The following is a 26,878-nucleotide window of genomic DNA, read 5'->3' on the forward strand; positions in this document are numbered from 1 at the left end:
GGAATAGTGATCCTGGATGCGAAATCACCAGTTTTTCTTCGTTGAAACGCCGAGGGTATAGTTTATTATATGTAGAGACATTCAAGATCCGGCTCCTCTAGCCCATAATCTGCAGCTGATCCTCCGGGGGCCACCGAGTTTGCGCAAAGCTGAGACACCGTTTGATACTTTGCAGGTACTTGCGAGTGATCTCGTCGCTCAGGATATGCGCCTGTTGGTCGCTCTGGTGCAGCTTCTCGCGTGCGGATCGCTCGTGGATACCCACCATGGTCACACCAATAGGCCATGCTCTGTATTCGAGTTAGCTTCATCTTCACAAGATAGAAAGGGAAAGAAATACTTACGCCTTGCCAATGCTGACCCGCAGGTATGCATCGTTTGCATCCACGTATCGGCGCTTCTGAGCCTTGTGGACAATTTCCACAACGGGCTCCAACAGGCCGTCCTCCAGTTCCGCCTTCTCAAATAGTCGGATCAGGGGCGTCATGTTCTCGCGCGCTTGCACCATGGCGTTGTACGCTTGCTTCCCCTGGAAGCTTTGCCGTACCGAGACGTCACGCTTCGCCAATGCAAGCTCCCATTCCGAGAGCACCATGTTGAAATAGGATGCCAACTGCCGGAACAGGAAGAGACGCCCATCCTGGTCCTTGGGGATTTTCGCCGGAATGATCATCTGGCCACCAGGCACAGGTTCCAGAGACGTGGGAATCGGTCCGTCGGTCATCTTCTTCTGCGGCTGCGCCAGGCGGCGGTATCGTCGGAGACGGGCGCGGTGGCTCTCACCAAATAGCCTGGCAGGCTCATTCAGATCTCGTAGCTTTTGGATAAGTTGCTCGTCATCAATGTCCCCCTCTGCGTCCTCGGCGCCGGGAGTGGTATCGTCGGCGTCAGGGAGTTCAGGCAGACCGAGTCTGCGCCGCCGCTCACGCTCCTCCGCAGCCTCCTCTTCTTCCCTCTTCTTTTTCGACTCCTCTGCCAACCGTCGCTTTTTCTCCTCGCGCTCGCGCCGCCGGTCTGCCTCTTCTTCCTCGCGCTTGCGCTTGTTGGCCATGCGCTCTTCCCGTTCGCGCTGCAGCCGCTCCTGCTCCTCGTTGTATGCAGCGATGCGTGCGGCTTCCACATCTCCTCGGCGCATGTACTTCTTCGTTGATTCTGTGGAGGTGGCCTTGTCCTTGTCTGGAGAAGACGATTTTGGGTCGGGGCCTTTGGCCTTGGAAATCTCCTTGGCCATCAGCGCGGCGAAATCCATGGCGGGCGACGTGTTGCAGTAGCACAGAGAGTGGGCGAGGGGAGATTCAAGAGAGAAAATGAAGGCGTGTTGTATTGTGGCGTAGTCGAGCAGACGTGTTGGCGTGGGGTGGAATGGAAGTGGAAGAGGAAAAGAAAGAATGCGGCGATCGGGAGCTTCGATGTTTCCCACTTCACTTCTCGACATCATCCCTCTCCCTGTTGTTGCACCTCCCACGCCACAGCTTATCAATTCACTCACTCAGCTCGTTTTGATTCCATCTATTCTCCAACATCATCTGAACTCCTGCACGCGACACTTTGCTCTTCGCCGTCATGGCCGCTCCCTCGCGCGAGGGTCCCAAACCCACGGTCAACCGACAGACCACCACACCCTTTCACCTGAAGCTATTCTACCGCCAAAACAACTTTCATCCTCTCTCAGACTATAGTATCTCACCACCCCCGCCGCGCCGCGGTCCCAGCGGACCCGTGAGCGGGCCTAATGCCATCCGCGCGACGTCGCCTCCTCCCCCAGCAGCAGCGGCGCCGCTCCCACCGCATCTAGAGATCTATACCTGGCAGTCGTGTACCCTGCGCGAGCTCTCACAGCTTCTCACCTCCGCCCTCCCCTCATTACTTCCCGATCCACCCGTCGGCACGCGTCTGTGTTTCCGACTAATCTACCCCGATGCGAAGGCCGCAGCTATCGGCGGCCCAGATACGCGCGGCCGATACCTGAGCAGGGACCTCGGCAGTGTCGTCGTCGGACCGAGAGACAGCCCTTATCGCGACGAGGAAGATGCAGATGAAAAGCAGGAGGCACGGCCGCGTCCCGGTCCGCTTCGCTTCCAGGGCTCTGAGGCCGATAAAGCTCTGCTGGATGTCCGGTTCATTATTGGTGACTATGTGGAATGTGCTATTCTGCCTCCGCTCGAGGATGGATCCGTTGCGCCTGCACTCCGTGGTTCGTCTGGTCCATCCCAGGCTAGTGGGGGTATGCGTGCGTTCCAGGAAAATGGATTTGGAGGAGGACGGCGTGGCCGTGGTGGTGGTGGAGGTGGTCCTCCACGAGGTGATCGTGGTGGTCCGCCAAACTTCCCTGCAGGGGATTGGAAGCGTGGGGAGCGGCTCCCAGATGGAGGACGGGGTGGGCGGCGTCGTGGTGGATGGGCGCCTTACTAGTAGGATTGAGACGAATGGAATGGAGTCCGGAGCATCAAATTGGGGAAGAAGAATCGTCGTGCTGAGATACCATGCCTAAGTTATCATTATGTACTAATAGTTTGAATTCACGGATGGAAAACTATGTCTTTGTTTCACTACGGTTTGCTCCGTTAAACTAGACGAGACCCAAGGAAGACAGAGGAAGAGAACAGAAGGAAATTCATGCGGTATATGCTTGTAAGGTACACAGCTCGGAAACCTGCGTCTAGCACAGCTCCCACGCCCTGGATGGTCGGTGTCGTACCCAGGAACAACTCATTGCAAACAAAACGATCAGCCACAATCTACCACTCCGACACGGGGTCTCCCTTGCGCTTGCCGCGGAGTTCATATTTGCCCTGCGGTCCGTCAGTAATCGAATTGCTCATATTCATCGGGAGGGACCGCCATGAATAAAATTTACCTCAGTCTTGTAGGCGAGGTAGCCCAGCGTGCCAGGGATCAGAGCCATGTAGACGAAAGACAGCCAGGCATGGCGCGGGGTCCAGCGGAAGTACTTGTAGCGGTTCGCGTTGAGTTCTGTGGAATCGATCAGTCAGTCGCTGCGAAGTTGGCCTGTGGAGGTGTCGGATCTGGGTCTGGAAAGAGCAGAAGGAAGGTATGGAGCGATTCAAACAGCAGCTATGTAATCGGGCAAGTGATGCAGACGCCGTTCGGCGATGGGGTTCAGGTGCAGCGAAGGGACGGGTTTGGGGGGGGTTCATCTACCGTAGTATTTCTGCAGGGCCGGGTCAAGGACCAGAGCTGGACAATGGATTAGCTGTGAGAATTAACGGAACATAGCAGCTTGGAGACTCACATTTGCTAGGACCTGCCATGGTTGCGATTGGACTCCAGGCGACGACGCAGACTCAAGTCGGTCAGGATGGAATGGGTCGCCGGGAGGAGAGGTTAGAGGTCACATGATATGGTGAGTCAGCTGATTATGTAATCCACTGCAGTCGGGCATTTTGAAGGGCAGATACATTTCTAGTGAAATAATTATTTACAAATGGTTATACTTGTACATAACTACATCGAGGCCGAGAACTTGCCGTCCACCTCCTCAACCTTGGCCACGGCCCGCTTGTAGCCCTCCTCATTTTCCAATCGCTTGGCATACGCCGCCAATTGGGGATACTTCTCCTGCTCCTTCTTGTTCTTGAACAGGCGCTGGCTGGCCGCGATGATAGGAAAGCTCAGAAGAATATCCGCCGCCGTTAGCTCCTTGCCGCACACGTACGGGCCACCCTCGGGCGCCGTCTTCAACCGTTCCTCAAGGAAAGCAAGGTTGGCCTCGACGTTGCGAGTCAGGAATTGCGACTCCACTTGCGAGGCAACGAGGCCCGTGATGGGCCGAACGAAGAATGGCGGAGAGTTCCGGATGGCTGGAGGGAGATGTTAGTCGAAACGCACGAAAAATGGAGAGAGACTAGGGCACAACGTACTGTCGTTGACCAGCGTCATCACCAGGAAAGGCATCAGGCTGCCCTCCGCGTAGTGCATGAAGTAGCGATAGCGCATCCACTCCTCCCGCTCGCCGCCCACCTGGCCTTCCTGGCCCGGCTTGTAGCGCTCGGGCACCAGCGTTGGTTTCGCGCTGCCAAAGTGATCGCATAGATACTCGACGATGGCGCCGGACTCGGCCAGGACAATGGGCTCTGTAGCACCGGGCGGCTCGAGGGTCAACAAGGGCGACTTGCCCAGCGGATGGATCTGCTTCAGCTCGGCCGGCGCCAGCTTGTCCGAGCGCCGCTTGAACGTCTTGAGCTCATATTTCAGTTGCAGTTCCTCCAGAAGCCAGAGGATGCGGTGGCTTCGGGACTGTTCGAGCCTACATGGCGGGTTAGAGTGGATTTGGAACCAAAGGAAACAGACTCACCAGTAGAGGGTTATTTTTGTTCCCTTGTTGTTGTCAGCCATGGTGGTAGTGGTGTGTAAAAAAGAGGGATGTGACAAACCGGTTAGACTTGAGTTATAATACATGATGTCAGGGCAGCCGAGGCACTGGAAATCGATTGATTAGGGCAAAGCGCCGAGATCTCTGCGGATCGGAACATCATGTGAACGTTGGGCCATCAACGCTTTCGCTAGTGAAATCATAAAATAGTTCCTCCGAATTAATTCCATGAATGCTGGTTTAGCTATTTGGTGAAATTGATAAATTGTAGTGTCGTTTAATATATGCATACTAATAACGTAATTGTACACCGAAAGTCACAACATACCGAAAGTCACACTTTAATCCGCTCACATAATAAATATCGCGATAATTCCACCACAACGCCTAAAATCAATTGATACTACTAATAATCTTCTTCCTCAGACGTCTCTATTACAATCTGACAGGTGCGTGCGTTATGTCCGGTCTCGCCGCAATTGCTACAGCGCCGCGCGCGCGTTTCTTGCCTTGGTTTCCGACCACTACGTGCCTGCGTTTCCTGCTTTATCTGCTGCATAATGTCCCTCTCATCTTGTAAATCTTGTGCTTCCTGTTGACTAAGTGATCCACCTTGCCGTAGACGTGTCTTTTTAGCCCTCCGGCGTTTACTAAGCTCTTCATTTGCTTGTCGAAGGATCTGAACCTCTGACTGCAACAACGCCAATTTGTGCATAATCTTCGACGTCCCTTTCGCAAACTGGTCGACAGCTTCGTAAATTGAGGTTGGAGAGCTATTATTATGATAGGCAATGCGATTCTTGATGAAAGTAGTCTGCGAAGTGGCTTCGATTGGGTTATTAGGTGTCTGAGAAACCCAGGGTTTAGGGGTTCGGGGGCGGGAAGTTGTAGGTGTTGGCGTCTTTAACTTGAGATCTAGTGTAGATATCACACTTTCCGGGTCAAATGGAATAAGTCCAGCGCCTCGGAAACCTCCTTGAATGTTGCTTTCCGTCATTGTAGCAAAGAATGCGCTACGAAAGGCGGGGAAGAAGTCGTCCTTCGTAATATGGGTGATATGAGCCCGCATCATATCCTCGATGTGTCGGCCATATACCTTCTTCAATGGGCTAAAACACCCAATATCTAGTGGCTGAAGGATATGAGACGAATGAGGAGGCATACAAAGGGTGATAATGTTGTTTCCTTTGCAGTATTCCTCAAATTTGTCCGAGTGGTGGCTCTCATGGCCATCGAGGATCAAAAGGCGATAGCAACCTGTAGTTCGGGCTCTAGTATGCTTCTCAAAATGCCGAATCCAATCCACGCCTTTCTCATTTGTTGTCCAGCCGTTATCAGTAACAGCGATTACCCAGTCAGGTGGGAAACCACTATTTTGGTACCAAGACGAAAGGTGATTTTTGCCCGCAACAATGATAAATGGCGGCACCGTCCAGCCTTGGGAATTAACGCCCTGAATTACCGTAACCCATTCCCGATTACCAGGCTGTAGCTTTTTTGCCTTTATACGTCCCTCTGAGCTTGTGACAACTGTTGCGGTAGAGATAACGCCCATCATAAACCCAGTCTCGTCAAAGTTGTAGATATCTGACTCCACAATGCCGTACTTCGCGATTGTATTGCGTACAAGCTCAAACCAGCCACGAATGATCACTGGATCTTCGCACTTAGCTCTCTGGTAGTCGTATCTCCGTTGAAAGCGAGTTCGGAGCTCTGGGCGGCGATTAATGAACCTAGAAGCCCAACGCATCCCGACGCGTGGCGCGTCGCGTGTCGCGAGAAGCCGATTTGCCATATCTCCAACAATAGACACTCGGGGAGGGAATCCTTTGATAGCTAAATCGAGGATATGTTGAATAAGGACTGATTCCTCTAGATCGGTCAAAATTCGTGAATTGGCCAGAATATCGCGTCGTGATTGTATACCGCGCTTGCGACGACTCAGCTTCTCGTGGTCCACAGAATAGATCCTCCCTGCTGCTCGAGCGCTTAACTTTGGGTCATTTTGCATAGCTTGAAGGGCTAACATGACCCGCCTTTCGTCATTTTTTTGAGGCATCTTTTGTTGTGGAGGAATTTGGTGTTTGGTGGAGGAGACGCGTGAGCGGATTAAAGTGTGACTTTCGGTATGTTGTGACTTTCGGTGTACAATTACGTTACAGAATTATTGCATAATTTCATTTCCATCGTCCTCCCCTGTTACCTACTCTGCCCAAGCCTTATTCGGTCCATCACTAGTTGATTCGATTTTCCTCTCCGCTGCTTCTTCCTCAGTTGCAGCGGTTGCAAGCACATATGTCCCAAACTTCCGCACCGGAACACCATCTTGGAACATCTGATTAATCTCCTCAAGAGATCGTCCCTTCATCTCCGGTACACAGAAGAAGGCAAATAAGAAGGAGCAGCACGCTAGACTTCCAAAGATAAAGCCAACTTTGGAATGAAGATTGGCATAGGGCGCATCGAGAAGGTATGGTGTGAAGAAAGAGAAGATGAAACTATGGATCGTCAGCATCAATGCGGGGACAGAAGAAGCAAAGACAAAACATACTTGGTCGCGATATTGACGATCGATGCTACCCGCTGCGTCTTATCACGCAATCGAGTTGCCGGAAGCTCGGTGGTAATAACGTAGTTCAATGGATCCCAGCTCACGCACAGACTAGCAGACGACAAGGCCGTCGCAGCGACAATGACTTGGGTCTGGATCGTTGTCGGCGCGGAGATAGTTCCAACACCCCCCATGGTGAAGAGCCAAACCACTTGCAGAGTCGACCCGATCATCAACAGTGGCCGCCGCCCAATTCGGTCGGTGCTGTAAATAGCAACCAGACAGCAAAAGAAATTAATGCACGAGCTCATGAGGGAGAAGTCGAAGGGACTGATCGTGCCCAGCGATTGCACGAAGAGCGTGCCGTACGCCGCCGTGAAGGGAGACCCCGTTGCTTGGATGAAAAAGTTCATGCCTATGGCGATGAGGGTACGCTTTCGATTGCTGCCTCGAAACAAATCCCTGTATGTGCCTTGGTTTTGCTCCTGCCTGAAAGACTCGCGTAAATGCTCGAGCTCTTCCTCGGGACTGTAATCTGATTGAGATGAACTGCGGAGCTTCTTGAGCGACTTCAACGCCTCCTCATCGCGGCCATTCAACAGTAACCATCGAGGAGATTCCGGAATAAACCAGATGCAAGATGCCACGATAGACGGGACGATGTAGAATAGACCTTGAGGGATTCGCCAAGCGGCGTTGGTAGATAGCCCGCTGGTGCCCAGGCACACGCTGTTGATGATGACACCACCTAGCAGCAAACTCGCCTGATAGGCACCCACCGCAAAGCCGCGGACGGGGGCCGGGACAATCTCTGCTTGAAACGGCGGGCATGTGGCCAGCTCCATACCGATGTAGGCATAGTTGAGGATGCGCCCAGCCAACACCTGCTCAATCCGACTGGAGGTGAGAAGGACAGTCGCAGACATCATCGCCCACAGCGACATGCAGAACATCGACATGCGACGGCCGTATCGAGCGCTGACGATGCTGCCGACGTACAACCCTACATCTGATTCAGTATGTGGCGCTTGTAAGTTCTGGATCCAGTTAACATACCAATTGCAAATCCGATGAAGTTTAAACTATTGAGAAGGGATGTCCAGTATGCTGGAATCGCCCAGGTTTGGGTGGTGGGATCGTATTCACCAAACTGTTTCTTGTAAGCCGCCATCGCTTGACTGGTCGCGATGCCTTGGTTGTCGAATCCATAGTTGAGTGTCGAGAGGGCAATGAGCCCAACTGCACCCGCCAGCCGCGGCGTGAAGTTTTGCACGAGGTGGTTGTTCTTCAGAAAAGAGGGCGCCATTCTGAGGACTTCCGCTGTTTGTTGAAATGACCCCTTAACCAGCGAGCTCCGGCTATTTATGTCAGGGCCAATCCATTCCGCCATATAAATCTCATAGTAGTCACAATGTCGCAATAAACCATAATGCGCTAAAGCCAAGCAAGAGTAGAATCTCCCCGCATGATTTGATTGTCTGGAGCTTGAATGCTTTCCGGTAGTTGGCGGGAAGATTTTTGGTGGAGAAGTTTAAAATCTCCCCGGGGGCGGCTGACTATCTCGGGTAACGGGAACCGAAAGGAGTCTCGGGGTATGCCGAGAGCCATACACCAGAAAACGGCAAGATAATTCAACATGTTCGAGCAGTAGTATTCAACATGTTCGAGCAGTAGTAGAATTGCGGTTGGTATTACAGCAACTGAGAATTTAAGAAATAAAATCTATTGTCTAGTCTAGCTTAGATGGTTTTCTGATCACCTCTTGACCCAGGCGCAGAAAGATCAAAGTCAAATCGGTCTGGAATCTTCAGCCCAGCCTTCAGATGTCCGTGCATTTCCAACAATGACACTCCGTCACGGAATAACCAAGGATCCTTCGACTCCCGTTGCCAGTTTTCCATTTCTGCTCGCAAGCGACGCAGGAGATCTTGATGCCCCGGATCGGATGCAAGATTGGTGACTTCGAACGGATCGTTCTGCAAATCGTACAGTTCTTCTGCTGGGCGCTGGATGTAGCTCTCGAGTGGCCGTTTGCCGATCATCACCGGCCCATCAACGTTTCGCATGCCCTCCCACGACAGGGATGCGTAAAGGTCCGTGGAAAAAGGAAAGTCGATTTTCCACACCACATTTCGGTGGTACTTGTACCTGGAATTTCTCAAGAAGCGGGTTGGATAGTAGTTCGTGATTTCATGGAATGTGTGTGATCCAAACACTTGGGTCCATGCATCATCTAGTGAGGAATTGGCCAGAATCGGCAATAGTGAACGTCCTCTTCGTCGTGGCTCGGCTGCTTGCGACTCCTGGTAGCCAGTCCAGTCCAGGATAGTCGGTAGAATATCGATGTAAGAGACCAAATTCGGGTTCTGGATCCCGGAAGCGCCACCTGGTTGGCGGATGATGAGGGGCAGGCGGATACCCGCGTCGTAGAGGGTTGTCTTGGAATTCAAAAATGGTGGACCATTGTCGCTCATGAAGATGACCAGGGTCTCGCGATCCAAACCATGCTCTTTCAGCGATTTCATAATCAAGCCGAACCCTCGGTCCACACGACCAATTGCCCGATAGTACTCGGCCAATTCCTGGCGTACTTCTGGGATATCACTCAGGGAATCCGGGACAGTGACCGTCGCTGGATCGTAGAGGCCGTCTTCAGCCGAAACCTGACTGTCCCCGTTACCAAACCCACCTCGAGTATGATCCCGATGGGGGTCCATGTATCCGACAGTCAGGAAGAACGGCCGCTCGCCATTCTTGGCCTGGTCGAAGAAGGACGAGGCCTGCTCAGCGACCCAAGACACGTCTCGACTTGGACTTTCGACCACCACTTCCCACGGATATACTGAAAGGGGTCCCACGTGGATTTTACCGATGATGCCGGTTAGATAGTTGTGATCCCGGAGTAGCTGTGGCGCGGTCTGGATATGGTCGAATGTCATAAAGTGGTGCGTGGAGTGGCCCAGTCCGTATTGGCCATTCTCGTGCGTGTGTAAACCAGTATAAATGACGGATCGGCTGCCGCTGCAAGATGCGGTACTGGCGAACGCATTGTCGAAGACGGCTCCTTCTCGGGCCAGTGCGTCAAGGTGTGGCGTTTGGATATTCTTCTCGCCATAACAACCCAGAGACTTGCCGAGGTCGTCGGCGATAACCAACAGGACGTTCTTCTGGGAAGACATGGTGTGAGAGTTCAAAAGAAAAGGAGAGTCGCCGACTTTATTATTTATCGGAGCGATCAACCAACACGATTATTAACCGCGGAGAGACTTTAATCGCTCCACACTCCCCCATTGGTGGGCACGGGACTTCGCCGAGAATCTCCTTTCGCCCATCCCCCATGGATCCACATCCACTGCCTGTCACCACTCCAATGTCTCGGAGTCGTGCATGCGATGGGTGCGCCGCGCGCAAGACCAAGTGCGATCGCAGATCGCCTTGCCGGCGGTGCACGGCCCTAGGTGTAGCCTGTACAGCTCTGCGGGAATGTGTCAAGCCCGGCCCCAAGGGGCCATGGGCCGAGCGAAAACGCCAGGCTCGACTGCAAAGATCTCCACTGCCACGGGCGACGGACATTTCTACAGCAGAAATCTCGCCGACTTTACAGCCGATCATCCGTCAGGGCGTGTCAACCCCTAAAAGAAGACGTTATCTCGACGTCTACCAGCGGGAGTTATACTACCTCTGGCCCGTTATCGATGTGGAGGATCTGGGCAGCCGATTAGCCGATGCCGGCGCATATGCACTCTGCACGGCACTCGGCGCAGTCACTCTCTCTCGCGTTGTCCATCCAAGTCTAATTAGCGAAGAGTTAGACCCTCGGGCAGAAAGCGACAAGCTGGTGACAGAATCAGAGAAAGCAAGAGCCCAGGTTCTCTACCAGGAAAATCCAAGCACCGACATATTGTTGACCTCGTTTTTCTTGCACGTCCACTGCTCCAATCGCGGCCAAATTTGCAAGGCTACTCTACTTCTACGCGAAGCCATCACTTTTGCTCAGTTACTCGGCTTCGATCAGCCCAAGCATTATGCGAACCTCCCAAAATCAGAAGCTCAGCTTCATCTTCGGATTGTATGGCTCCTCTTTATCACTGAAAGGTACCGCATGACCCAATCTTGGTTCAGCAGCCAACTAACAATGGCATTCAGAGGGCATACCACCCGATTTGACCTCCCAAGAACTTTGCGTCTGGACCCAGACTTACCAGCACTTGAAGAAGACGAGAACCCATCTGGATTGCTTCCATTTATTGGAATGTGCCAATTATTCCAAACTTTCGGTTCCGCCATGGACCGGGATCCGGGGCCTGATCTCATGTCCGATTTCTTTGTCGGCATGGATACACGCTTGCGAGACACACGAGGGCTGTTATTCAGCAGTCCCGACTCCCAACGAGCAGACTTTCTTATCACCCAACAATGGATGAGAATAATCTTGTGGAAGCTAGCTATGTTCCATGTGGAGTTGTCGGTCGATCCCACAGTCGAAAATTTGAGCATTTCATTCCCGGAGAATGTGGCTCGGAACGTCATGGGGTATCTTGATATGTTCCCTCGAGGTATTGTCGAAGGCCACGGTCTCGGGATGGTAAGCTGGGACTCATAGCCTTTTTGGCTTTGTACAAGCTAACTATTGTTTCTAGCAAATGAAACTGGCCGACATCGCTATCTCCCTTGCCGATGTTCTGTCTTGTACACCACTGGTCCCCGAAAGCCGGCAACTTATGCGAGTTCGCCCGGCAGAAGTGTTGAATCATCTGGCTGCGTTCTTGAACTCGATCCCAGATAAGGTCAACCCACATCTCGAGCTCCTGCAGGAGAAAATTGCGCAATACGGTCTGTGCTATCCATTAAATGACCTGCCACGGAAAGACATATCTGTCCATGAGCGTGTGCAGGAGATACGCAAGCTTGAGGAGGCGACAGAACATAATACTTGGCAAGTAGATAAGAACAAAATTGATAATGCCCTTTATTTTTAACCGTGTCCGGATTTTCTTTGTCGATGCTCTTGTGGGGCAAGTGGGGGAGAGCAGGTCGAGTACATACAACACAGGAGTACAGTAAAGGGGGGCTTGGCTCCACCATACGCTCCCTAGGCCCCTTTCGGAAACGCTAACCTCCAAATGCTACCCAAGCCGAACTATACAAACAGGAGCAGTCGAAAGCTTTCCGTGAAGAGGCATCTTCCCCTAGCCATTATCTTTATTGCTATAATTCTCTTGGGGTTCACTCATATTTTACCACTATCGATCTACGGACACCGGACACGGGATTTGTTCAACATGGCGCCAGGAGGGGAACCAACTTTTTTTTTTTTCCTGTTTTTCCTTTTTGCTGAGAATACAAAATCTTGGAAATTGCCACATCTTTCATCACATGGTGCGCGATTTTTGGCCACAGAAACTTGGCCCTATTTTTGGAAGTAGAAATCCGATCTCTTCTAAGTCGCTGTGTTTGAATTGATCGTTTGGGCCATTCCATGATGAAACCTGCCTATACACGTATCAGCAGCAGCATATCTCCGCTATTATTTCCCAACGCTTCTCCATTTATGATGCCCTCAATCTCATTGTGCGCGTCTCACGCGTCCGTAATACGCGAGTTTGCCCACCCGGGTTGTTCCCCAATCTCCGGCGGTCAGACCAATCATGGCCCCCACACAGCCTAGCCCTAACCAACCAACCCCAAGTATAAGTAAGCCCGCCATTCTACTCATTGTCATCATTCTTCTTCTTATTATTATTCTCTATATTTTATCTATCTATCTCATCACCATGTCTTCTGCTTCCAGACAAGCTCTCGTCGACAAGTACCCGTCGATCCTCAAGTTCGACAACGACACCTACGAGGAGTCCCACGATGGCCGCGAGCTTGCCCTCCTCGACCACATCTACAACCACCCGTCGTTGAACGAGCTGCGTGGCAACCCCGCCGCCATCATGCGCGTGATGGATGATTTCGCCGCTCAAAAGGACTTCCTAATTAACATTGGAAGTGACAAGGGCGAGAAGGTTCGTCAGCTCATTTTGAAAGAAAGGCCTGCGGTCCTCGTCGAGCTGGGAGGGTACGTCGGCTACTCTGCCATCGCCTTTGGAGATGCCATGCGAAAGGCCGCTGGAAACGAGCAGACCGTTCGTCTCTTGAGCCTCGAGTTTGATCCCCTTATCGCGTCGATTGCCATGAATTTGGTCGACTTGGCTGGATTGGCCGATGTCGTCAAGGTGGTTGTGGGGTCTGCGGCCGATTCGCTGAAAAGACTGAAGGAGGAAGGCAAGTTGACCGCAAACAGCATTGATTTCATGTTCCTGGATCATCTTGAGGATCTCTACCAGCAGGATCTGCAGCTCTGTGAGCAACTGGGCCTTCTCAAGTCGGGGGCCTTGGTAGTGGCCGATAATGTGGTCCGTCCCGGCGCGCCTCAGTACCGCGAGTATGTCCGCCAGCATTCCGGCATGGAAAGCTGGGGCGTCCCGGGCCTTATTATGCCTGGTGAATTTGATGTGGGTGCTCGCAGCTGAAAGTGGTCTTTACATTGCTAACGACATAGTTAAATAGGACGAACTGGAGGTTACGAGGATAAAATAGATTTAACTCTACGCTGTCACACTATCGAACGCGATCCTGTCCCCCAAAACGTCCAGCCTTGATTGATCAGGCCACATGTTCTTGTGCCGAAACGATCGTCCCTGCTTGAAATTCAACATGGTCCACCTGTACTGCACCCGTGCCCTTGCCGTCAAACTCCGTGAGAGCCTCGCCGTGAGCCATGTCGCGCTCAAAAATGGCGCCGACCTTACGAGCCTGGCGGTCGCGGAACACCCAGATAGTGCGATTCTTTGCGAAGAGGAAATCAACTTCCTCCAGTGTCTTCCCTGCTGTTTCCTGTAATATTTGTCAACAATCTGTCTTTATATTTGCAGAACAACGCTCATTTTGCTCTCGAAACGTACTGGGTAGAAGAAGAAGACGCAAATAGACATTGCGAAGCACAGAGTCATGAAAACCATGTACAATTTCCACCTGAAACATCCAACGTGTTAGTAAAAGCATGAAAGTATAATATTGATCCAGCACTGCACTTACGAAATCTTCTCCATTGCCGTGGGGATATATAGTGCGAACCAGAAGTTCTAGGCTAAATCAGTCTTTGACCTTTCAAGTAGGAGAGATTCTAAAGCATACCACAAACCAGTTTGTAGCCGAGGTCATGGATGTTCCACGACTACGCGAGCCAGTGGTAAATAGCTCCGGGGGGTAAACCCAGGCAACACAGGCCCAGGTCAGAGCAAACGTCATGACATAAATATAGACGAAGGCGATGGTAGCATTTGAGGCCGCGTGGCTGGCGAAGGTAAAATTTGTCTTTTCCGTAAGAGGATTATAAACCGGATTGCCTGGTCTTTCCGTCAAAATTGCAAGTCAAGCTAAGCCGAGAACAAGAACTCACCCATGGTCTTCATGATTGTGCCGATCAACATCATAGAAATGGCCATGCCGACTCCACCAATGATCATGGGGGTGCGACGGCCCCATTTATCCATGTAATACATGTTGGGCCAAGTGAAGACGTTCAAGACGGCACCTTGGATGCCATTTGCCAAAAGGGAGCCTTTGCTCGAGCTAATACCTGCTTGCTGAAACAGGAACACTGCATAGTACATAATCCTGCAGTTGAGGTTTGTATGAGACGCTGCGGTATTTTGTCTGTTAGGGGGGTGAACTCACACGTTGACACCCGTAACTTGTTGCCAGAATTGCTATTAAAAAGAGTGCCTGTCAGACAAGAAACCCAATAGTCATGTTCGTTAACTCACCACTCCGAGTCCCAGCCACATCCGACGACGCTCCCGACCGAATAGCATCTCGAGATAACCCGGTGGCGGATTTTCTCTCTCCCACTTGATCTTGGCCACAATTTCAGCCAGCTCCGCCTGTACGAAGGGATCGTTAATATCGCCATTCGAGTGCAAACGCGCTAATGCCTGCAAGGCTTTTTCGTTTTCGTCCCGCTGGGCAAGCCAACGCGGCGATTCCGGCATAAAATACATGGTCAAGTGAAGGGTAACTGTGGGGATCATCTGGAGACCCATCGCCAGGCGGAATGATGCGGGGCCATCAAGATAGCTGGCGCCGTATTGAATCCAGAAAGCGATTAGAATACCAAAATTGATACAGCATTGTTGCATGGAGACAATTCGACCGCGAATTCTAGCAGGGATTAGTAACCTTCTGCAGACGTGAACAGTTATACTGACTTCGGAGGCGCAATTTCGCTTTGGTACAACGGAACCTATTATTGAAATTAATTATTGCATTCGCTCGGCTTCTGGACATACTTACCATCATCGCTAAGCAACCATTGCCAAGGCCATTAATCACGCGTCCAGCAACAAGCGCCGTCACATTGTTGGCTGCAGTCGCGATAGCCACACCTATAGTGAAGATCAAGGAGCCAAGCAGGATAGTTTTGCGGCGGCCCAGGCGATCAGCCAGCAGCGCCCCCGTCAGCAACGACCCTGCAAATGCACCGGCCTGAATCGATGCAGTGATTCCACCTTGAAGGAAATTGCCGGGATGGTCCATGTAGGTGAGGAATTGTTTCATGGTCAGAATTCCACCTGGAATTGGTCAATGGACTTGCTCTGTCGAATTATTGCTTGTCCCGACTCACTCATAGATCCGGTATCCTGCCACTAGTTAGATTGTGGGTACCAGGGTCGGTTGCAGGGCATCTTACATAGCCAAATGCCACGCCTCCCGTGCATGGCGCAATGCCATAAAGGTACATTTTCTGGGTCCCGTCAGCATGCTAGAGCACTCGCTGGTAGATTCGGCGCCACAGCTTACCCACGAGCCATCCATTTTGACTGAGATGTGAAGAAGAATACCGGTGCAGGACAAAAGAATGCAAGCGAGGACTTCACTATTTATTTTGGTCCAGCGGGTATTTTCCCCTCAATTGGAGAAGCCAATCAGCAAATATTCCGGGGCCCCAGACCCACTTAGATTAGCTGGAGAAGCTTAGTTGCATCATGCACAAAGACTAAGCATGGACGTTGCATCGGCACACTCTGCCGAGCTCTTTACTACTCTATAGACAGTCTATGGATGTTTAGTTACAGCAACGGCAGACCGCGGTCTCCGTGCAGAATGCGACTGGCTTCCTCACCTCTCCACCAGCTTTGCGGTCCTCCGGGAAAACTGTATTGCTCCAGGCTCTCCGGTTTCATCTGTACACTGTATCCTGGCGCTTGTGGTGTGATATAATGACCCGAATCGGTCTGAGCAGGCTCGAGGAAGTGCTCATGCAAGTGGTCGACATATTCGAGAATGCTTTTCTGTCCGCTAACCACCAAGTAGTCGATTGTACTCAAATGTTGCGTGTATTCAGGTAGACCAACACCGCCTGAATGAGGCACGATGGGAACCCTGAACTTGCGAGCGAGGAGTAAGATAGCAAGAACTTCATTAACGCCGCCCACCCGACAGGCATCCGGTTGCAAGACGTCGATTGCCCCAGCCTGCAGTAGCTGTTTGAATACGATGCGGTTCTGGACCATCTCGCCGGTTGCTACGCCTACCTGGCCCTGGAGAGCTTTGCGGATTGCAGCGTGGCCTAGAATGTCATCTGGCGACGTAGGCTCCTCGATGAACCAAGGCTTGAACTCGGCCAGTGCTTTCATGTGCTCTATGGCCTCTGGAACGGACCAGACCTGGTTGGCATCAACCATGAGCACGTTCCCTTGATCATATCCGATGACTTCACGGGCAATGCCTAGCCGGTCCCGGTCTTCTTCAACTGATCCCCCGACCTTTAGCTTGAAGTGCTTGAATCCCTCTGCGAGGCTCTGTCGAAGCAGCTCTCGCATCTTGTCCTTTCCATAGCCAAGCCATCCCGCACTGGTGGTGTAGGCCGATACGGCACGATTGCGCTGTACTTCTGCCAATCTCTCGGCCTTTCCGACCTGAGTTTCTCGAAGCATCTGGATAGCTTCGTCCGGGGTGATGGCATCGGTGATGTAGCGAAAATCAATGCACCCAACCACTTCCTCGGGAGTCATATCCGCCACCAGCTGCCATACCGGTTTACCTTCTACCTTACCCCAAAGATCCCAGAGTGCATTGACAACTGCGCCCAGCGCCATGTGGATCACGCCCTTCTCCGGGCCAACCCATCGCAATTGGGAATCCGACGTAAGATACCGCCAGGTACGAGCCCAATCCTTGACCAAGTCTTCCATCTTGCGGCCCACAATCAAGGGAGCAGTCAGGTTGATTGCGCTGCAAACGAGATCATTGCCACGACCAATCGTGAATGTCTGGATGTTTGTCAAAATACAATATCGCAATTGAACTCTTAATGCTTACCATTCCATGTCCACTATGTTTCGAATCGGTCTGCAAAATACAATAGGCGGCCGAGTAGTCGGGGCCCTTATTCATTCCATCGGAGCCAACTTGGTCCAGAGACGTCTTTGTTGTGTTAATAAAGATCTATAGATGCTAAGACGATGAAAATTGCTTACCGGAAATCGGACGTCGTGAGAGCTGAAGCTGGTAATAGTGGTCATGATGGCACTGTTTTGATGGTTTTCAGATTGAGAGAGACTGTTTCCATTGTATTTGAACCTTTTCCTTCTGAGGCATGTTGGAAATTTAGATAACCTATCAATTCTGCCTATTACCCGATTAGTCACGTGACGCTAGTTAACAAGCTCTACGCAATATAGTAATTGGTGAAGTATCGAAAGTTTCTAATTCATTAGTAGGTCGATGTCTTTAGTTAGTCCGGTTCGCTGCATAACTTTATGTCAACATCAAGATCGTGAGTCCTCTGGCCGGGCACACCGGTGAGCGCGGCTCACAATTATTTGATCCACCCTCTTTTCGCTTTAGTTTTGATGCCCTTTGTATAACCTCGTTTTTAGTACAATATAAAGAGCTTTTCGTCTTTTCTACTGCTCATCCGGACTTTTGTATATGAAACCTCACCTCGCTGCCATGAATCACGGAATTATCAGTGCGGTCAAGAGACCGAGATGGGACAGCTTATCTCATGATATCTGACAGTCAATGAAGCACGATGTCATCAAAGAACAAGTCGCCATAAATAGGGATCAATGCATCAATAGTGATGCAATGTGGTGTGCTAGTCACATACCGTCTCCAACTCGGGCTTGATGAAAAGTAGGCGCGAGTCAACCAGAAGCTGCTGTGGAGGAGGATACTGGCACTTCGTGTCATTCATATGAGTAGGAAGAGACCAGTAGTCTTCCTCGACCCCTGGACCTTTTTTAAAAACACCAGTGTTTCAGATAGTTGTGACAATAACCGCATTACCTCTCTGAAGACGTGGCATCAAGGCACTGAGAGGTTCTTGCTGACCAGAACACACCATCTGTCAAGCTGAATCTTTTGCCAATATTTCGTCTGCCTATTACCTTCTACTAATGAGCCGACAACCCCAAGAGCAAAGCTTCTCATTTGATGCATTGCACTTCCAAGGTTAGTAGTTTGGTTTACGCAGGGATGTCTTCCAAGCCTTTAGGGCTGTCGTTGAGTTTTTTATCTCCGTAGCTCAGCTATGTACCAAAGGAAATCGTTGAAGTTGCCAGCTTCCACGGTGATGTCAATAGCAGCCTTGGAGGAACTATGCTGGCATCCTCGTGGCTCATGGAAGCAGGGCAAAAGGGCCTTGATCTTACGTAAATCTCTAGGTAACATCGCAAAGAATCGCCTAATTTAATGCAAGAATATGAACAACTTCAGTATATAGAGCCCAGATACTATAGTTCATCCCTATGACTGGGGATAATTACCTGATTCGTTGCACAGTTGGAATTTTAATGCCAAGCGCCTGATGTTGGTTGCCGATCGGGTATTAGGCAATTAGGAGAATTCCATTGTGCAACAATGTGCAGGTCCTCCCCCACATCTCCACCCGGGATGGATGATAGACGGGTAAATGGCCCGATCATCAGGCTATTTGACTATTTGAACGAGTTGAGCAACTCTTCTTCCCCCATCCGGACGCATTCACAACTCCATTCTTGCGAACACAGAGAATGAGCGTTCCTCGAGCCTTGAGCGTTCCTCGAGCCTCGACGCCTTTGTCGCGTGTGCTCCCGCCGCTCATCCTAGGCGGTGCTGGACTCAGCCATCAAGTATTCCGGAATCCTAACTCAACCCAGGCGCTGCAACTGCTCAAACGCGCATTTCAGCTCGGTCTACGGGCTATCGACACCTCCGCCTACTACCATCCCTCAGAGGAGCTTCTAGGAGAAGCCCTCTCTCATCCTGACATCACCAATAACTACTCCCGCGATCAGTACCTCTTGATGACCAAAGTGGGACGGATCAGCGCAACCCATTTCGACTACTCTCCTTCATGGGTCCGACAATCTGTCATGCGCTCGATGAAGCGCCTGCACACCCGCTATTTGGATGTAGTTTTCTGCCATGATGTCGAATTTGTGCCCGAGGAAGAGGTCCTCGAGGCTGTCGGGGTCTTGCTAGAAATGGTCCGGGATGGTCACATCCGATATGTTGGTATATCGGGGTACCGGATTGATATCCTTGCGCGCATCGCTCGGCTTGTCAAGGAGCAGTACTTGCGGCCTCTAGATGTCGTGCAGAATTGGGCTCAACTGACCTTGCAAAACGACCGACTTGCGCAGGACGGCTTGACGGCCTTGCAAGAGGCTGGCGTATCGTGTGTCTGCAGTTCTAGTCCGTTGGCAATTGGCCTCCTGCGGGCTGGAGGGGTCCCCATAGGTGATTTGGGCGACTTTCATCCGGCTCCGGCAGGCTTGCGACTCGCAGCACAGAAAGCGGCTGATTATGTTTCCTCACGGGGCGAGTCTCTGGCAGAGTTGGCCCTGCGATATGCTATCCGTCGTGCGCAATTAGCATCGACTACAGATTTCCGTGTTACGACTATCACGGGAGTCACCTCAGTCACAGAGTTGGAAGAGAATCTCGCGACTGCTCGAAGAGTTCTCGGAGATTCGGACCAGTTCAGGTTGATGTGGAATGCAGATGTATCTTCTGAAGAATCGGTACATAATCATCAAGATGAATCATTGTGTGCAGCAGTGCAGGAGATCTTAGGACCATGGCATAATTATAGCTTTCCGAGTCCTGGCGATGGATGGGATGTGGCAGCCAAACGGCCAGTGCTAGTCCGATTGTGATGGTTTACAAACTCATGGTGCATGGTGTCCGGCGGATAGAGATCGATTATAAATTATCAGCAGTGTATACAGTCGAGCGCTCACGGATATTCCTTCACCAGTAAGCAATTTATTGACCATTAGAGAACAATATGTAACACTTCGCGTTCACGAATACTTTTGTTTCTCAACTTGTCCAGGGTTGTAGGCGTTCCTGGCCAATCGGGTTAAGCAAGTCGATCGGCCTGAGCCGACAAGCTCTTCTCCGCACTTTCAGTCTCCACCTCTTGTTCACCCTCTTCCTTCATGTTCCAGGATAGCTGACATGTTGGACGCTAGCACCCCCCGCCATGGCCAGTCGCGGGTTCTGCGAGCCTGCGACTCGTGCACTCGCTCCAAACAGCGCTGCGATGGACAGCATCCATGGTGAGTGGTCCTCGATCAGTGCCCATCCCGCGAGCTAATAATGACGCTGCATGAAGCCGTCGATGTGCAGGTACGCGAGAAGATCACGAATTCATGGCCCCGACCCATTAGTCTGACAATATCTAGAACGACATGACCCGTGCAATTACACGAAAGTGGTTCGGAAGCGTGGTCGCCGCCCACGATCAGATGGTAATCGCAGCTTCAGACGGGACTCGCGCATCTCCCTGGACCTAGATTCTCCACAGGCGCCAGAGGGCAGTCCGCGCGATACGACCATGTCCAGTAGCATGTCGTCGCAAGAGGTGCCGTACGACTTGGTACCGCCAGACCGCCGCGCGCATGCGATGCCTGGCACTAGTCCGAATGACGCAGCCCATCTCAAAAGTCCGACGGGGCATGAGACTCTTGCAACAACAGCATCATCTTTCCCAGCTCGTAAAAACCCTTTAGATGGATTTTTTCCGGGTTCATTGAACAACGGTCAATTGGAGACCAGCCAGCCAGCTATGACGCCCAGTCTAGTGTGTATCTGCAGTTGACCATTGCGGTGCCCTTGCGCTAATTTTTTTCTTCAGATGCCGCTGGAGCCCAGAGGCTCGATATCTCTCCACCAAGGGGCGTTTGATGATGTGCCAACAACTCTCGCCGATAACATTTCACTGCGACAGCCATACCGCTGTCTTGACTCCGTATTGCCATATTTACACGGGATTCTGACCCCAGAAGAGGCATCGGAGATGCTCGAGATCTATTTCAATGAACAGCACAGCTCTGTTTTTAAATCGACTTCGCCTTATGCTCTGGCGCATATCTTACATCCCGAGTCGGTCCTGCATGCCACCGACCCGCGTCCGACATCCCCCACTCTGCTGGTAGTCATCCTCTTTTGTGTGGCACAAACGGCGGATATGAAGATTTTCGACCCTCCGGGGGCCAGAGAGCGCATTAGCGTGGAACTCTATCGTATTTCAATGGATCTGTTCGAGCCAGAAGATCCAGACAACTATTTTCGGACATCTGGTATGTAAAGCAACCATCATGTGATAGTTGGATTGCTCATCAATCGCATGCAGATGGATGGCAGTTTCATCCTCATCTCGGCACCAGCTCCCCAAGCAATCCACACGCGACTCCAGGTCGGCAAGTGACAGAGACAACATTGCTCCCCAAGGCTCTTGGGTCAACGGATATAATCTTGGCAGTTGCCATTTTGACCTTGGTTATATCAGGAGGCCACTACAAGGCAGATTCTCTCAAATGGCGAGACAAACTCATCCGACTTGTTCGGGCCAGTGGTCTTAGCATGGAAGACCAAGATTTTGACTTGGGCCCTGTGTTTCGCGGTCTTTACAATGGCGATTCTACCTTTCGACGGTGGCTCATCTCGAAAGAGGAACGGCGACGTCTCTTCTGGCTGGTTTATTCCCTAGACCGCCATTTGGCTCTCTCTTTCAATCTCCGACTGAGCCTCCCGGACGGTACATTCTGCGTTCGCACCCCTTTACCTGAGCAACTGTGGCGATCTCTCGATACAGCCGACTTGAATTGCATCCCTGCATGCCCATTAGGACCGCCGACGCGCATCTCAGGAAGTGGATTTTTTGAATATTTCTTGCCCTTGGCCTCACTTCTAGGGCATATCATCGATTTGCACCACTACCGCAACCACCCCTCACTCGGCGAATTCATTCCCCATGATTCTATTCGGCGCGTTGAGGCCATGATTGATCAGCGGCAACAAGAGCTTGCCGAATTGGAGAACCAAGGTGATGCTTTATTCCCTGATGGAGTCAACCCCTTCGCTCCGCACGCCAATGGAGGTCCAGCCCACGGCGGAGAGACGTTTGCTTCTCCTACTGGCCTGACTTCAGGGTCAAAGTTGCCGCTGTTTAAGGCATATAGTACATATCTTCTTCACGTCTTCTATATCTTGCTCCACGGCAAATGGGATCCAATATCCATGATTGAGGACAAAGATGACTGGATCACCTCGGAGAGCTTTTTGACTTGCGCCTCTCACGCACTGAGTGCAACGGGCGTGGTCTCTCAGATCCTTACTCTGGATCCAGAAATGACGTTCATGCCGTATCTTTTTGGTATCTATCTGCTCCAAGGCAGTTTTATACTGCTTCTTTTTGTGGATCGAATGCCGGAACTTGGTCCCAATCGATCTGTGGAAGAGGTCTGCGAGACCATCATTCGCGCTCACGAAGTGAGCATCGTCACTTTGGATACCACATTCCAGGTATGTCGCTTGCATTGCACATAGTTTCAAGGCTAATCCCAATAGAAAAACTTCCGGAAGGTTTTCCGCTCGATGCTTTATGATGCCCAGCAGGCTGGTCCTCATGCATGGGACGAACATAAAGCGCGGCGCAGAGAGTTACTTTCACTATATCGGTGGACACCTCTTGCTCATGGGCTTGCCTATTAGTGAAATCCTGTTTGCAATACATGACCATGGACGATATAGGAATGAATAAAATACCTTGACTAATGAATCATGAATACAAACAGACGCTCATTTTAATTTCCCTCAGCAGCAGAGCAGGGTTCAACTCTGTTAATGCTTTTTCCCCTTTTCTACCCCCTCTTTTTCTTAAAATAAGACAAGCCCACCATACGGAATGCATAGATATAATAATGTCAAGCTTATTCATTACCTGGGGTGCTGGCATATTCATCCGAACTATTTCTCTACCCGCAATGATCGCCATCCGAAGCCGAGGTAGCCCGCTCTCCCATGCGCCAACCAAGAGATTGTAGTTAGCATTTACACAAGGCCCGACCGAGGGCCGATTCTAAAAGAATCATTCTTCCATATAATCAGCTACCCCTATGCGTAGCATTTTATTTCCAATCCTACCAAAAAATGCCACCGACTACACTCTCAATCGATATTCCCACCTCGTACGAAACGATCAGCCTCTCCCACATCAAACTCTCCCATCATCCAGCCGGCGCGCCAACCGCCACGCCCGTTCTAGTTGTGACCTTAAACCGGCCGGAGAAGTACAATGCATTCACTCCACAGATGGCTGATAGCCTGGAGCACGTTTTCCGAATGATTCATTTAGATCCTCGCGTCAAGGTAGCTGTTTTAACGGGCGCCGGCAAGATGTTCTGTGCTGGGTCGGATCTAGATATTGGATTTGGAGATGGGAAGGGGAGGGCTGTGGATTTTCGAGATATGTATGCTATGCATGGATATTTGATCTACTGTCAAGTCGTCTCCTGATTCTGATGTGGCTCTCTAGTGGTGGTCGAGTGGCTATAGCCATGCATCGATGCCAGAAGCCGACAATCGTCGCACTTCAAGGCTCTGCTGTCGGTGTTGGCATGACTATGACCCTGCCAGCTGCTGTGCGGTACATTTTCCACAAAACCCGGAGGAGTCGCAGATTTCAAAAGCTAACTTGCTATTCCTACATAGGATCTGCCACGAAGAGAGCAAATATGGCTTCGTGTTCACACGACGAGGACTGACGATTGAATCCTGCGCTTCGTATTTCCTCCCCCGCCTACTAGGATTCTCTCGCGCCATGTACCTCATCTCGACAGGCGGTGTTTTTCCTCCTTCCCCTCAGCATTTCGGGGACCTGTTTGCCGAGGTCCTACCAGAGGCCGCGCAGGTGCTGCCCCGGGCGCTGGCGCTTGCTCAGGACATGGCGGCGAATGTTAGTCCGTTGGCATCGACCATGAGTCGGGCCTTGATGTGGGAAGGCCCAGACTCGCCAGAAGCAGCACATCTGCTCGAGTCCCGGGTTTTTCACCATATGATCGGTCAGCAGTATGTTGTCTTGCTTGGTCGGGATTTTTAAGGGTTCTAGCTAACACGTTGCAGGGACTATAAGGAGGGTGTCACTTCGTTTTTGGAAAAACGTCCTCCGAGATTCAATACCAATGTTCACGATAATGGGCCGACCGACTATCCTTGGTGGCAGGAAGTACATATTGATCGTGAGCCTCGAGCTTCGAAGGAATCGTCCAAGTTGTAATGTCAATAATTATGCATGGAATTATATATAGTTCGCTCACGAGCCATATTAACGTAGTATGAATTGGTCGAGATAGATAGGACCGAATGAAGCCCTAAATCACAACGCCAACAGAAAATAAAATCGAACGAGTGACAAAAAGCCATTATCAAGGGTATCGCGTAAATATCTTGCATATTACAACGGGTACGGTCCATCTCCAAACATTCTCCAGTCTATGCGTATATCATTAGCTCTATGCCGCTCGCCGTCCGACCGTGTCCACCCGCACCCCAAGCTTCTCCAACTCGGCAGCATCCAGCAGTCCACGTCCATCGAAGACCCATCGCGGCTCGAGCATATTGTAGGCAATGCGGGTCCATTCCACTTGTTCCGTCACGCTGGGGCGGTCGCATGTGGTGCGACAGTCGATGCAGTTCGGGGGACAGGCGTCTTGAGGATTCAGTTGGTACGACACGCCGTCGTGTGTCCAGGTTTCGCGATCTAGGGTGGCTTCGTGACATAGTAGGCCATGTGCTGGTGCCCATGCTGGGCTCTTCTGTGGGAACAGAACAGACTGTGTTGTTGCGCGCTTCTTTTTCGGCCGGGTGTTGCGGAACTGATCGCAGTCTGTGACGACGAGGATCGCGTGGGCCTGCGAGCAAGCCAGATACGGGTCCGACGAGATCTTTACCACTTCATGGTGCACTGCCTCTGGAGCGACGGACATGATTTCGCGCAGGATATCCTCGGGACGGCAGTACGGATCAAAAATGGCAATCTCCGCTGGCCGCTCTTCTAGTAGCTGGCGGATGACATCGACTGCCAGCGACTCTCGTGTGTCGCCCGTGTTCTCTTTGAACGCAAACCCGAGAATAGCGAGTTTGCGGCCGACTAAATTGCTTTCAAAACGGTCGATAACTTTGCGGGAAAACCGGTCACGTTGTCGCTCGTTCATCGTGTTGACCTGTCGCCAATAGTGGGCTACATCGTCTAGGCCGAGAGACTCGGCCAGGTAGGCCAGACTAGCAATATCCTTTCGGAAGCATGAGCCTCCAAATCCCAGGCCGGCCTTGAGAAACTGAGGGCCGATCCGTGCATCCAGCCCGATAGCATACGCTACCTGGTCTACCTCGGCGCCGGTCTTCTCGCAAATGGCGCTGATCGAGTTGATGCTGCTGATCCGTTGTGCAAGCATGGCATTTGCGACTAGCTTGGCAAGCTCTGATGACCATGAGTTGGTCTGAAGAATCTTGGATGGTGGCACCCATCTCTCGTAAAGATTAGCGAGTGTGCGAGCAGCCCGACGGCCAGAGGGAGTCCCCGCTGATCCGATCAGCACACGATCTGGAGCTGTCAGGTTGTCAATGGCGCAACCTTCTGCGAGAAATTCAGGGTTTGAAAGAACTTCAAACGGCACTCCGGGGCGGTACGTGCTTAGCTATATAAGGTTAGGGACGTGAAGGGCTCAAATGGGGCTTCGTGGTTTAAACTAGTACCATCTTTCGCACCCTCTCCGCAGTGCCCCCAGGCACAGTACTCTTCTCCACGATGATAGCACCCGCCTTAGCATGGGCAGCCACCTCTCGCATGGCGGAGTCAAAGGCCGTCATGTTAGTAGCACAGCCGGCACCGACACCAAAAGTCTTAGTCGGGGTATTGACAGCCATGAAGACAATATCTGCGCGCGCAATAGCCGCAGTATCGCAGGTAAAGAACAGATTCCGACCGCGTCTCTGAATGGAAAGGGGATCGGTGAGCCCTTCGTCACCGGTCATGTCGGCGCCGTCTCGCACAATCCGAACAACCGTTTCCAGGCCCGACTCGTGCACTGGCAAATGCGGCGACTGCCATTGCTGGATTCGATGCGGATCACGATCTAGCACCTCAACTGTGATGGACGGGTGGTGCAGCGCCAGAACTGCTGCCGTTGGCCCACCTGTATGCAAGCAAAGTCAGTCCTCTTCCACGAGGCTTGTTGACTGACATACCAACATATCCCGCGCCCACAACACAGACGCTCTTCACATGTTCACTGGCAACGCTCTCTATGCTCCGCAAGTGCGCCAGCTGGGTCAGCACGGCCAGATCGTCCGATCCCGAAGGACGAAACAGCGGGCTGGAAGCCGGCGTCGTTGGACCGGTCGAGCAGAAGGAGCTCGCGTCGGACGCGCCTGACGACGACAAGACGTCCATCGGGATGTCATCGGCCATGATGATACTTGGAGGAGAGAAAGGGGGACGCGAGGTTGAAGAAATATAGTTGCTGGACAAGGGGACTTTCTTTTCCGGACTTGCAACCAACAAACACCTCGGTCACCCCCTCCTCCTTTCTGGCTCATGATCTCCTGATCAACTATCGCGACTTCAAACAAAGTGTGCTATCGCGCATCCATAACTCTCGCAGCGTTGGGGC

At 51.6% G+C, this 26,878-nt stretch overlaps 14 protein-coding genes across 14 annotated transcripts; 6 read left to right on the top strand and 8 right to left on the bottom strand.

Moving 5' to 3' along the window:
• Positions 1-97: 97 nt before the first annotated feature.
• Positions 98-1,249, bottom strand: N7510_001575 (mRNA splicing protein PRP18; the record flags this gene model as incomplete). Its single annotated transcript, XM_056973502.1, has 2 exons — positions 98-290; positions 345-1,249. 2 exons carry the CDS (start codon positions 1,247-1,249, stop codon positions 98-100), a joined length of 1,098 nt encoding a protein of 365 aa, XP_056838619.1.
• Positions 1,250-1,563: 314 nt separating this feature from the next.
• On the top strand, positions 1,564-2,412 carry N7510_001576 (SAP18 family protein; the record flags this gene model as incomplete). Its single annotated transcript, XM_056973503.1, has 1 exon — positions 1,564-2,412. One exon carries the CDS (start codon positions 1,564-1,566, stop codon positions 2,410-2,412), a length of 849 nt encoding a protein of 282 aa, XP_056838620.1.
• Positions 2,413-2,738: 326 nt separating this feature from the next.
• Positions 2,739-3,272, bottom strand: N7510_001577 (uncharacterized protein; the record flags this gene model as incomplete). Its single annotated transcript, XM_056973504.1, has 4 exons — positions 2,739-2,792; positions 2,858-2,973; positions 3,163-3,198; positions 3,254-3,272. 4 exons carry the CDS (start codon positions 3,270-3,272, stop codon positions 2,739-2,741), a joined length of 225 nt encoding a protein of 74 aa, XP_056838621.1.
• Positions 3,273-3,465: 193 nt separating this feature from the next.
• On the bottom strand, positions 3,466-4,356 carry N7510_001578 (glutathione S-transferase; the record flags this gene model as incomplete). Its single annotated transcript, XM_056973505.1, has 3 exons — positions 3,466-3,821; positions 3,882-4,267; positions 4,316-4,356. The coding sequence occupies 3 exons, from the start codon at positions 4,354-4,356 to the stop codon at positions 3,466-3,468; spliced, it is 783 nt and encodes a 260-aa protein (XP_056838622.1).
• A 2,186-nt stretch (positions 4,357-6,542) lies between these two features.
• On the bottom strand, positions 6,543-8,190 carry N7510_001579 (uncharacterized protein; the record flags this gene model as incomplete). The annotated part of the gene is made up of 3 exons (XM_056973506.1): positions 6,543-6,831; positions 6,885-7,887; positions 7,941-8,190. Coding segments are annotated over 3 exons (1,542 nt in total), but the record flags the coding sequence as incomplete, so codon positions are not given.
• A 433-nt stretch (positions 8,191-8,623) lies between these two features.
• On the bottom strand, positions 8,624-10,063 carry N7510_001580 (sulfatase family protein; the record flags this gene model as incomplete). The annotated part of the gene is made up of 1 exon (XM_056973507.1): positions 8,624-10,063. One exon carries the CDS (start codon positions 10,061-10,063, stop codon positions 8,624-8,626), a length of 1,440 nt encoding a protein of 479 aa, XP_056838624.1.
• A 191-nt stretch (positions 10,064-10,254) lies between these two features.
• N7510_001581 (Zn(II)2Cys6 transcription factor) lies at positions 10,255-11,863 on the top strand (the record flags this gene model as incomplete). Its single annotated transcript, XM_056973508.1, has 3 exons — positions 10,255-10,979; positions 11,031-11,469; positions 11,525-11,863. The coding sequence occupies 3 exons, from the start codon at positions 10,255-10,257 to the stop codon at positions 11,861-11,863; spliced, it is 1,503 nt and encodes a 500-aa protein (XP_056838625.1).
• Positions 11,864-12,862: 999 nt separating this feature from the next.
• On the bottom strand, positions 12,863-15,746 carry N7510_001582 (sugar porter family MFS transporter; the record flags this gene model as incomplete). The annotated part of the gene is made up of 13 exons (XM_056973509.1): positions 12,863-13,398; positions 13,607-13,766; positions 13,835-13,904; positions 13,968-14,014; positions 14,067-14,278; positions 14,332-14,549; positions 14,610-14,641; positions 14,699-15,092; positions 15,140-15,174; positions 15,225-15,502; positions 15,556-15,571; positions 15,622-15,675; positions 15,732-15,746. 13 exons carry the CDS (start codon positions 15,744-15,746, stop codon positions 12,863-12,865), a joined length of 2,067 nt encoding a protein of 688 aa, XP_056838626.1.
• Positions 15,747-16,000: 254 nt separating this feature from the next.
• N7510_001583 (enolase C-terminal domain-like protein) lies at positions 16,001-17,455 on the bottom strand (the record flags this gene model as incomplete). The annotated part of the gene is made up of 3 exons (XM_056973510.1): positions 16,001-17,203; positions 17,253-17,357; positions 17,411-17,455. 3 exons carry the CDS (start codon positions 17,453-17,455, stop codon positions 16,001-16,003), a joined length of 1,353 nt encoding a protein of 450 aa, XP_056838627.1.
• Positions 17,456-18,949: 1,494 nt separating this feature from the next.
• On the top strand, positions 18,950-20,077 carry N7510_001584 (uncharacterized protein; the record flags this gene model as incomplete). Its single annotated transcript, XM_056973511.1, has 1 exon — positions 18,950-20,077. The coding sequence occupies one exon, from the start codon at positions 18,950-18,952 to the stop codon at positions 20,075-20,077; it is 1,128 nt and encodes a 375-aa protein (XP_056838628.1).
• A 445-nt stretch (positions 20,078-20,522) lies between these two features.
• Positions 20,523-21,513, top strand: N7510_001585 (uncharacterized protein; the record flags this gene model as incomplete). Its single annotated transcript, XM_056973512.1, has 3 exons — positions 20,523-20,552; positions 20,650-20,869; positions 21,101-21,513. 3 exons carry the CDS (start codon positions 20,523-20,525, stop codon positions 21,511-21,513), a joined length of 663 nt encoding a protein of 220 aa, XP_056838629.1.
• Positions 21,514-21,788: 275 nt separating this feature from the next.
• On the top strand, positions 21,789-22,754 carry N7510_001586 (fungal specific transcription factor domain-containing protein; the record flags this gene model as incomplete). The annotated part of the gene is made up of 1 exon (XM_056973513.1): positions 21,789-22,754. One exon carries the CDS (start codon positions 21,789-21,791, stop codon positions 22,752-22,754), a length of 966 nt encoding a protein of 321 aa, XP_056838630.1.
• Positions 22,755-23,357: 603 nt separating this feature from the next.
• N7510_001587 (Enoyl-CoA hydratase AKT3-1) lies at positions 23,358-24,483 on the top strand (the record flags this gene model as incomplete). Its single annotated transcript, XM_056973514.1, has 4 exons — positions 23,358-23,677; positions 23,743-23,853; positions 23,919-24,275; positions 24,330-24,483. The coding sequence occupies 4 exons, from the start codon at positions 23,358-23,360 to the stop codon at positions 24,481-24,483; spliced, it is 942 nt and encodes a 313-aa protein (XP_056838631.1).
• Positions 24,484-24,718: 235 nt separating this feature from the next.
• Positions 24,719-26,676, bottom strand: ugd1 (UDP-glucose dehydrogenase; the record flags this gene model as incomplete). Its single annotated transcript, XM_056973515.1, has 3 exons — positions 24,719-25,903; positions 25,962-26,401; positions 26,454-26,676. The coding sequence occupies 3 exons, from the start codon at positions 26,674-26,676 to the stop codon at positions 24,719-24,721; spliced, it is 1,848 nt and encodes a 615-aa protein (XP_056838632.1).
• Between the last annotated feature and the right edge of the window lie 202 nt (positions 26,677-26,878).

This window comes from Penicillium lagena (assembly GCF_028827675.1).
Source record: "Penicillium lagena strain IBT 129212 chromosome Unknown utg000001l_segment0_segment0, whole genome shotgun sequence".
NCBI classification, from domain to species: Eukaryota; Fungi; Ascomycota; class Eurotiomycetes; order Eurotiales; family Aspergillaceae; genus Penicillium; species Penicillium lagena.